Here is a 10,690-nt window from a genome sequence, read left to right as displayed (position 1 = left end):
AATAGTGAGGCACCTTTCCTGGGCCACCTTTCCCAGGATTGTTTTAAAGATTATGAGAAAATGGGGATCCGTGGATGGCTCAGAAGTTTAGTGCCTGCTTTCGGCCCAGGGCATGGTCCTGGAGTCCCGGGATCAAGTCCCACATTGGGCTCCTGCATGGAGCCTGCTTCTCCCTCTGCCTGTGTCTCTGTCTCTGTGTGTGTGTATGTGTGTGTGTCTCAGGAATAAATAAATAAATAAAATACTTTTAAAAATAAAATAAAATAAATAAAAAAGCCACCTTAAAAAAAAAAAAAAAGGTTATGAGAAAATGGATGTGTGAGGGCTTAGGTTAGCTCAACCAGTTCTGCAAATACAAGGTAGTATGGGACACTGCATAAAGGCTTAGTAAAGCTGCCCCAACCAGGGCGGGTGGCGCACAGGGAGCCCTGCCTCAACACTTTGGTAAAAGGCTCAGTAGGCAAGGGGTGCCTGGGTGGTCCAGGTGGTTAAGCATCAGACTCTTGAGTTCATTTCAGATCGTGATTTCAGGGCTGTGAGATCAAGCCCCAGGTCAGGCTCCACGCTCAGTTTGGAGACTGCTGGAGATTCTCTTTCCCTCTTTGTGCAGGCTCTCTGTCTCTAAAATAAATAAATAAATAAATAATTTTTTAAAAAGGGCTCAGTGGGCAAAAGAGGCTGAAGACCCACCCCAACAAGCCCCTCTGAGGAAGGCCTCTGGTTCTCAGTCTTCTTCATCACCCTGTGCTGCTTTTGTGAAGACAGTTCAGGTTTAGAGTTGAAGGTCTGTTCCCGAGTCCCCAGGGGAGATTGTGATTCCCCGGACAGAAGAGAAATGTTTGGTGTTTCCGGTAAAACTTCATTAATTCAGACCACATTCTTTTGGAATTTATGAGTTCTTACTGAATAGAGAAAACAGAACACAACCTTCCTCTGAAGGTTCTAGAGGTGCTTACTTTGTAAGTACAGAGAATTCAAACTAAAAAGAAACCGTGGAATTTCTAAGCCAAAAACCCAAGATATTAAGGTGGGCCTATTGTGAGTCCTGTTTCTCACCAGAATTCATTTCTCAGCAAGGGACAAAATGTTTGTGCTTACTTTCAATTTCTCTTTTTCTGCATTTTATTGACAATAGTTGGTCATAGAGGTATTCATGGCAATTTACCAGGTCCTCACTATGTGTCAGAAACTGAAGTGAGTATTTTACAAACAGTATCTCACTTAATCTTCACAAAAATTTATAAGGATCCATCCACAGAATGGAATATGATTGAGACATAAAAAGGAGTGAACTCTTGGCACACATACAACAACCTGGATGAATCTCCAATGAATTATGCCAGGACGGCTATGGGTAGTCCATCCCCAAAGGTTACATACTGTACCATTCTATTTATATAACATTCTTGAAATGACTGAATTATAGAAATGGAGAACAGATTAGTAGCTGCCAGGGGTTGGAGAGAAAGGGGGGGGGGGGAGTAGGTGTGGGTATAAAGACTCAACATGAAGAATCCTTGCATGGAAATGTTCTGTACCTTCCCTGATCAAGTTCCATAGCCTGGTTGTGATACTACTGTGCTATAAATTTCGCAAGATGTTACCATCTAGGGAAACTGGATAAAGGGCATTATTTCCTACTATTGCATGTAAATCTACAATTTATCTCCAAGTAAAAGATAAAATAATATGAGGGGCACCTGGATGGCTCAGGCGACTGAGCATCTGCCTTCTGCTTGGGTCACAATCTCCAGGTCCTGGAGTTGAGCCCCAAATGGGGCTCCCTCTGCCTCTCCCCCTACTCATGCTTGCTGTCTCTCAAATAAATAAATAAATAAATAAATAAATAAATAAATAAATAAATAAATAAATATTTCTTAAAATAATAATATAAGGAGGGATCCCTGGGTGGTGCAGCGGTTTGGCGCCTGCCTTTGGCCCAGGGCGCGATCCTGGAGACCCGGGATCGAATCCCACGTCGGGCTCCCGGTGCATGGAGCCTGCTTCTCCCTCTGCCTGTGTCTCTGCCTCTCTCTCTCTCTCTCTCTGTGACTATCATAAATAAATAAAAAAATTAAAAAAATAATAATAATATAAGGAAATTGGGTCTCAGCGTAGTTAAATAAGTTCAGAGCCTGAATTCAAGCCCAGGTCTGTCAGACTCCCAAGCCTGAGTGTTTCAAGACCTGACTATATTGAAGGCAGCCGAGGAGAAGGGGGACCCCGCAGGTTTTGCAGCCCACCAGGTCAGGTGGCCCACTGGTGTCACAGGCAACTTTGTTACAGGGGCCTACGGATGAGAAAACTATAAGGCAAGCCCCGGGTGCTGCTGCTGAGTGTCCACATGGACTATCCAGTTTCCCCTTCTCAAGGTGTGTGAAGAAGGGATGGAATTGGGGGGGGGGGGGAGCTTCTGGCTTATGTGTTCGTCTAACTGTTGGTGTCTCTGGTTACGCATCCACATATCTGTGCATCTGTCAGCTACTCCTGTCTGCTTCCAGGTGGGAGAGGGTCGGGTGATGCGTTAGTTAAGTCACGCAGAGGCGTGCAGGACAGTGTCCACCTTATGTTTGGGTGCACCTGTGTCAGGTCTGCGCGTGTCACGCCCATGGAACTTGTTTCCATTCGGTGAAAGCATTTGATCATACCTCCCCCTCCCCACCCCCAGCGAAGCTGGCAGTCGAGCCAGCCTGTCACGAACCGGGTCTGTGTACTGTGGATAAACCGGGTAATTGGACTCTCCGCCTCCTCACTCCTCATCCCAAACAAACACTCACAAACCGCCCACCCGCACGCCGCGGGGAGTCTAGGCCCGTCCGCTGGGTTCCGGCTCCGGCGTCCCGCCTCCCCTGACCCCGCAGACAAGGTGAGCGGCTCCCGGGGCCGGCGCTGCCCGCGCGTCCGCACAGGGTCACGGCCCGGCCCCCGCTCCGCGCCCGGGCGCACGCGGCCTCCCGCACAGGTGTGGCGGCTGCGGGCGGGCGGGCGGGCGGGGCGGGCCTCCTCCCGGGGCGGCTCCGCTTCTCCGCGTCGCTCGTGCCTTCTCTGCCTCTCGTCGCCTGCGAGTGTGACGGCGGCTGCGGGCTGGGGAAGGCCAGCGCGCCCCGGCCCCGCGCCCCGCCGCCCGGGGGCCCCCGCTCCCGGCCGATGCGCTGTGAGCGCCTCGCCGCCGCGCTCCTCGGGCCTGGCTGTGTAAGTGGCGCGGGCGCGGGCGCGGGCGCGGGGGCGCGGGGCGCGGGGCGCGGGGCGCGGGGCGGGGAGCCGGGGGCGCGCAGCGGGGCTCCCTCCTGGCTCCGCGGGGAGGCCGCCGGGCGCCGCGAGCCCCGGAAAGCCCCCGCCCCGCGCGCGCCCCCGGGCCTCCGAGGCGCCCTCCCGGAGGGGCTGGGGTGGGGGGGGACACGGCGCTGCGGGGCGCGATGCCGCCGCGTCCCCGCTTCAAAGTTGGCGAGGACCGGGGAGCCGGGAGCCCGCGGGCGGCGCGAGGAGGCGAGGGCGCGGCCCGACCCCCTTGATGCGCCCCATCCCTCCCGCAGGGCCGGGCGCGGACGCCGCCGGACCGCGCAGTCTGCAGGGCCTGGCGAGCGCTGCCCGGCGTCGGGGCCCCTGCCCGGGGTCGGGCGGGAGCCGGCGCACGCGAGCCAGATGGAGGCGGCGCCAGGGCGCGCGGAGTAGCGGGCGGCCCCCGGCTCGCGCCCCCGGCTCGCACCCCCCGCGGCGCCATGGAGCTGCCGAGCGTCAAGGACTTCCAGTGGAAGCGCCTGGCGCCGCTGCCCAGCCGCCGGGTCTACTGCTCCCTGCTGGAGAGCGGGGGGCAGGTCTATGCCATCGGGGGGTGTGACGACAGCGGCGTCCCCGTGGACTGCTTTGAGGTCTACTCCCCCGAGGCCGACCGGTGGACCGCCCTGCCCCGCCTGCCCACGGCCCGGGCCGGGGTGGCCGCCACCGCCCTGGGGAAGCGGATCATGGTGATCGGGGGTGTGGGCACCAGCCAGCTGCCCCTGAAGGTCGTGGAGATGTACAACATCGATGAGGGCAAGTGGAAGAGGAGGAGCGTGCTGCGCGAGGCCGCCATGGGCATCTCGGTCACCGCCAAAGGCGAGTGGGGCCAGGGCCGGGGGAGGGCGCGGAGAGGGGTGGGGGGTCACGGCGGGGGCGCATGGAAACCAACACTGAGCCGGGGAGCCACTGTCCCGGTTGATCCCTACGATAGATACTGAGCACCGGCCTTGTTTTACAGATGGGAAAACAGACTCAGCAGGGGGAGTGTCTAGTAATTCCATATGATGCCAGAACTCCACTCCACCAGGCTCCTCCCAACAGGCTGGGTGGGCCTGGCCAAAGAGGAGAGCTGGAGGCTTAGTGCAATGTCTCTGCAGACCCCTTCTTTCAGCGGAGTGACAGCCTCCCACTCACAACAGCTCATGCCCTGAAATTTTCCTTTGAGGTGCCACCACCTCCAGACGCGTATTTGGGGTCCTGGGGATGTTCGCTGCCTCCTTGTACCATCCCCAGGCCCCACTAGTGGGGCCATGAGGCCTGACCCCGGGGCCTTTCCCACTATGCTCAACCTCTCCCTCTGCCTCCTAATCTCAAAGATACTAAGAAATGGAGACTGGAATGTTCCAGAGAGTCCTACTCCTGCAGCATCTTTTCCAGATTCACAGATCTTGGGCTGTGCGTGTGCTAACCACAAGGTCATCTGGCCTTCTTTCTCAAAGTGCCCCATTTCTTTCTCACTGGGCCTGGTACAGCCCAGAGCATGGAGGGGGCTCCAAAGCTCTTTTGCTGAAACACAAAGGATTTTATGGGAAATGGTCCAACAGGAATTAGAAGACCCCCAAATGCAACTCAGACAGCTTTGGTGGGATGGAACCCTCACTCCCTCTCTTGCAAAACCATCCCATTTGCCTGTTGAGTCTACTGTAGATCAGGGACCAGTCTTTCTTGAGCACTCGCTCTGTCCCTGGCACAGTTCTAGGTCCCAGGGAAGAAGGAAAGAGGCAGAAGACCTGGCCCCTGCTCTCAGAATGGTCAGTCTGGGTCTGACCGGTGAAGGTGACCAGTGAGAAACTCTAACCCAGAATCCCTCAGGGCAGTGGCCGGTGGGGCCTCCGTGGTGAACTCTCGGTGAGAAGGATGGGAACCCTGGAGGCCCGTGGGGAAAAAGAGAGGGAAAGGGTATTCCTTTGTCTTCAGGCCTCGATAAATGCTGCTGAAAGATTAAGAACAAAGATTTATTGAGTCCTTACCATAGGTGCTTTATATATTTTAGCCCCTCTGATCTCACAACCTGTGTGATGAGGTAAGTGCTATGATTATCCTCATTTAGAAGCAGTGTGGGTCCCAAGGAGTTTGAGTACCTTGCCCAAGGTCACACTGCTAGTGAGTAATGATGGAGCCCGTGCTCTTCACTGTGGCCCTGAATGGGTTTAGCAGTTCGTCTGATAAGCTTTCACATGCCTGTGTGTCGGGCATGGAAACAGATGCTGGTGCCTCAGATTAACAAATTCTCTAACAACCTATTGGAAGAAGCAGACAAGGATTATTTCGGTAACGTTTGGCAAATAGGGTGAAGCCAGTGCCGTGGGAGGCACGGACCCAGTGCTCTCGGCCCAGCTTTGCAGTTGGGGGACACCCAGGCGAATGTGAAGGGATGAGTAGGAGCCAGCATAGGAGCAGTGGTGTGTGGCGTGGACCAAGGGTTCTCCGCTGGAGGTGTGTTTTGGGTGACAAACAGATAGGAGAGGCAGAGCTTGTGTAAGGGAAATCCTTCTAATACTAGCAGGCCCAGTCTCCTGACCTCAGGCTACTGCTGGGATTTTTTTTTTCCTTTTTCAGTAAGACTAGAAGTAGTACTGAATAGAAAGAAGTAGTACTCATCCCTGTAATTCTCTTGAAGAATAAAAGCCTCTTAGAGCCAGAAGCGGTGAGGACTGGCTACTGGAAGACGGATTCCCAGGCAGGGGTGGGTCCCCGGGAAGAAGTGTGGCCTCTGGGGTGGGGGAGCAAGGGCAGCCGTGTCTCTGGTAGGCCATAGGAGGCACTGGGGTGAGGCCCAGGGAAACACGGATGCCTTGCTCATCCTGTCTGATGCAGTGAGTCAGGAATGTACCTTGAAAGGTTCTCAGCACCCCAAGAGCAACAGAAAATGGAAGAGAACTCACCTGTCAGGGTGCCCAGCTTCCTGCCCTGGCAGGGCTCCTTAAAGGGGCTAGCTTTGTGTCCTCAAGGCCTCACCCACATTCACCCCTAACCCTATCCCATCTAAGCACACGATGCCTTCTGGAGCCCAGAAGCCTCCCAGTGTGTGAAGGAGGATGGCAATCCCCCATGGGGGTTGAGGACAGAGAGAACCAGCAGCAGTCCAGCATCCCACAAGGCCAACGACAGCAGGGATGACCTCATTTCCCAAGGCTCCAGCTGGTCTAGAGAGTTCTGACCTGGGAATGCCTAAGGAACAGGCCACTGCTGAAGGGCATTGGAGGAATACCCCCTCCTCTTTGGCATCCCTTCTGGCTGCCATGGAGGGGACAAGGGTGGTCCAGGCCTCAACCCCATCACGGTCCACCCTTTGGGCGGCTCAGCCCAGGGCTGGACACGGAGGGAGATGAAAGGCATGCAGGCCTGACATGGCTTCAGGAAGACCCGGGCTCAACCTGCCAGAGACTTTCCGTGGTTCCATCAACCTCACTCTGGCACAACAGTGGTGGAGAACCTGGCCTGGCCTTGGTGCTGGTGTTCAGGGGGTTAATGGAGCCTGGCCAAGCAGGTGGTTACCGATGGGCCTGTCTCAGAGTGGCCATGAGCTGAGCCAGGGGTTGTGTGTGGCCTTTCTCCTTAGACTACCGAGTGTATGCGGCAGGCGGGATGGGCCTGGACCTCCGTCCACACAACCATCTCCAACACTATGACATGCTCAAGGACATGTGGGTGTCACTAGCACCCATGCCCACCCCAAGATACGCTGCAACCTCCTTCCTCCGAGGCTCCAAGATCTATGTGCTAGGTGAGGATGAGTTATCTGTCTCTCCTTCCCTCCCTTGGGTCAGTCCCCCTGGGAAGCAGTGCCTGTGTGCTGAGCATCTCCTGGGCACTGGGGGGTAATCATGATGCCCCAGCCCTCAGGGAGCTCCCTATCCCATTGGGGGGAATGGGCACAGGGGGAAACCCAGCCTCTTCCACCCCTCCAATCCCAGTTCTGGCCTCCAGGGGGACGACAGTCCAAGTACGCAGTGAACGCCTTTGAGGTCTTTGACATCGAGACTCGCTCCTGGACCAAGTTCCCCAACATCCCCTGCAAGCGGGCCTTCTCCAGCTTTGTGACCTTAGATGACCGGCTGTACAGCCTGGGAGGCCTGAGGCAGGCTCGGCTCTACCGGCAGCCCAAGTTCCTCCGGACGATGGACGTGTTCGACATGGAGCAGGGTGAGCAGGGCACTGGCCTCTGGCTGCCCACCACTCCTCTGGCCGACTCCCCACACACACCTCACCCCCATGCCATCCTCCTGCCCAGGGCCGCTGACCCAGCGGGATGAGTCTTTCAGAGGTCAGGACGGCCCGCACCATCCAGGGCCATTCTTGGGATCTCTTGCTTTCATCTGGACAGGGCTTCTCCTGGCTGCCTGGTTATTTTTCTCCAAGCCTTTCCCATCTCTTTTCACACAACATCCTGGCAGGGCCAGGTGAGGGAGGGCTTTTCCTGCTTTTTACTGATGCAGACAAGGATCCCGACAGCCACGCTCGCTGCCTCTAGTTAGCCTCCTCTCCAGCTCAGAGCCCATGAGAACAGAGGTAGAACAAGGTGATTCACTGCAGGGGATTATGGACTGTAGCAAGCAGAGGAGAGGGGAGAGGCCCCGGAGCACATCATTTCGAACAGCAGGAGGCGTAGTTGATGCCCAGAGCACTAAGGGTAGATGGAATGGATGTCTGCCTCTGGTATGAGCTCGGGGGACTCAGTGTGTATTTGGTGGTGGACGCCAGCATCTAATTCTCTCTGAATTTACCCTGCATGATCCGTGCCTCAGGGGGATGGCTGAAGATGGAACGCTCGTTTTTCCTCAAGAAGCGGCGGGCAGACTTTGTGGCCGGCTCTCTGAGTGGACGGGTCATAGTGGCCGGAGGGCTTGGTAAGGATGGGGCTTCCGGGCTGTTACTGTGGCTCTGGAGCCTGGCGCACGCTTGGCACTCTGCATGAGCAGGAGAAGGTACTGGCTGCTTGCACACAGCCTGCCTACCACTTTGTCCCAAATAATTCAACGCTCTCTCTTACGTGTCCACACACGGGCCCCGATGTGGTCTTTCCATCCTCTTACACTGGGGAACCAGAGGCCAAGAAAGCATGAGGGACATGATGCTAACCATGTAATGCAGGCTTGCAGAACACCGGCCCCTGGGGCCCGATCCAGGAATGCCTGGAGACAAAAGCATGGCAGGGCTTAGCTTGGTCCTCTTTCTCTGGCCAGCTCTATGCCCTGGATACCCAGCTCCATCATGGAATAGGAAAGCAATCTGATTAGATAGACTTGCAAAAATGCATTAGGGACTTGCTGTGTTACTCCTCCCAGAGAGCAGTAGTATCTTGAGGCCAGGACCCCAACTTCAACAGGGGAGAGATCCACGCGCAGTTGGGCTTCCAGGCACCCAGAGTTCACTCGGTGTGGACAGATTCCCACATTGCCCAAGTATGAAAAGAGCTTGATGTGAACCAGACCGTGGGGACAGCTTTTTTAGCAAAAGCCAAAAGAGAGGCAGCAGCAGTGTCTAGAAACTTCTGGCAGAAGCAGAGGGTGGAGAAAAGAAAGCCTTACTCCTGAGGAGATGAGAAGATGGAGAAAAGGCAAGAGAAGTGAAGGAACTCTTGGACAAGAGCTACAGCCCAGGGGAGGAGGGAGGGAGCAGCTCTGCGGCCCAGGAACAGCTCTGTGCCCCAGGAACTCAGGTCCCTTGGCTTCTGCTTGTGGGTTCCAAAGAGAGCAAGGGAGGTGGGGGCACTGTGGCGCATGGATTGGTGGCTGGACTCCTTTGTAAGGATGGTTCCCTTGGCACTTTCAGGGAACCAACCCACTGTCCTGGAGACGGCGGAGGCGTTCCATCCAGGGAAGAACAAATGGGAGGTCCTACCCCCCATGCCCACGCCCCGCTGTGCCTGCTCCAGCATTGTCATCAAGAACTGCCTCCTGGCTGTGGGGGGTGTGAACCAGGGTCTGAGCGACACAGTGGAAGCCCTGTGTGTCTCTGACTCCTAGCTGTCCCTGGGCCCAGCACCTTTGCCCCGAACCAGATCACCCCACTCTCGACAAGAGGAATGGTCGACTCCCAGGATGCCAGCTCCTGCCAGCAGTTCACGGGGTCAGGCCCTGGGGCTCTGAGTGACCTCCCTCCACCTCCAAACTGTACCAATCCCAGGAAACCATAAGAAGTCCAGAATGAGTTCACCAGCCTCCAGCTGGAACCCAGCTGAGCTTTGAGGAGAAACTCCCGTGACTGCTCGGGCAGAGAAAGGCACAGAAGTACCTGCTGTCTCCCTTCACTGTGAGTCCCACCTCCTCCAGTGTCCAGGCTAGGTGGTGCCTAAGGCAGAAGACAGCTGCTATCACTGTCTTCTTCCTGGCTCTGAACTAGTTTGAGGGTCTCTTGGGATGGAAGATGGAGAAGCATTGCATGGAGTCCCAAACCCCTCTTCTCCCCCGTGGTCTTCATCCCTCCCCCACTTGGTGGTCAACGATGGGCCTGCCCTCGCCCTCATCTGCTCACCGAGAGTTGGCCTTGGAGCAGGGCCTGCTGAATTGGAAGGGCAGCCAGGTTCAAATAGACTGGTCCAGGTCGGCAGCCTTGGCCAGGAAGGACCCAGGCCGCTCGGGTGCCTGATGGCAATGTGGTGATGGGGAAGGAGCAGCCACCCAGCCAGCCCAGGCTCTGCTTCCCGCTCCCCTCCTCACTCACGTTCTCCTTCTGCCACCCGTCCCTGGCCCTTTCCTCCCTTACGGCCCGAGAGTGTTTTCTGTGCTAAACCTTCTTATTTACACTGTGGCATCAAAATCCACGAAGCCTGGATTAACTGCATTCCGGTTAACAGCAGCAGCACAATGATTAAAATCTATATTCCTATCCTCTTGGGCACCCAGTGCAGGGGTGGGGTGGATGGGTGTCTTGACAGGTAGAGGGACCCCAGAAAACAGTCCCTCTGACAGTCTCAGACTAAAGAAGACCCCAGGTGACCACCGTTCTTGGCTGTTCCCTCTGGGAAGCCTCCACCTGCAAACTACCAATGGCCTGTCACCTTGCTCCCATGCAGCTGCGGCTCTTCCTTCTCTTCAGCCTTGAAACTCCACTTACCCTTCTCTTCAGCGTTGAGATTCCACTTGCGTGTTCCTTCAGAAAGGCTATGCTCATTAGCTGACGTCTTCACGTCTGGCCTCAGTTCATTCAGCTGAACTTCGCTCCTATCTTAACCCAAGCTGCAAGGGGATTACTCATGGACTTAAAGACTTGACTCTTGTAGAGCACCTCTTTCTGATTCCCAGTTATTTTTATTTAAAAAAAAAGATTTTATTTATTTATTTGACAACAAGAGAGAAAGCACAGCAAGGGGAGTGGCAGGCAGAAGGAGAGGGAGAAGTAGAGTCCCTGCTGAGCAGGGAATCCAATGTAGGGCTCAATCCCAGGACCCCAAGATCGTGGCCTGAGC

At 55.8% G+C, this 10,690-nt stretch overlaps 1 protein-coding gene across 1 annotated transcript; it reads left to right on the top strand.

The window, feature by feature from the left end:
- Positions 1 to 3,719: 3,719 nt before the first annotated feature.
- Positions 3,720 to 10,032, top strand: KLHDC8A (kelch domain containing 8A). The gene is made up of 5 exons (XM_038586025.1): positions 3,720 to 4,095; positions 6,842 to 7,006; positions 7,210 to 7,425; positions 8,028 to 8,129; positions 9,055 to 10,032. Exons 1-5 carry the CDS (start codon positions 3,720 to 3,722, stop codon positions 9,246 to 9,248), a joined length of 1,053 nt encoding a protein of 350 aa, XP_038441953.1. The 3' UTR covers positions 9,249 to 10,032.
- The last annotated feature ends 658 nt before the right edge of the window (positions 10,033 to 10,690 follow it).

This window comes from Canis lupus, chromosome 38, assembly GCF_011100685.1.
Source record: "Canis lupus familiaris isolate Mischka breed German Shepherd chromosome 38, alternate assembly UU_Cfam_GSD_1.0, whole genome shotgun sequence".
Classification (NCBI taxonomy): Eukaryota; Metazoa; Chordata; class Mammalia; order Carnivora; family Canidae; genus Canis; species Canis lupus.
The sequence above is the reverse complement of the archived record's forward strand: the minus strand, read 5'-3'. Positions and strand labels throughout refer to the sequence as shown.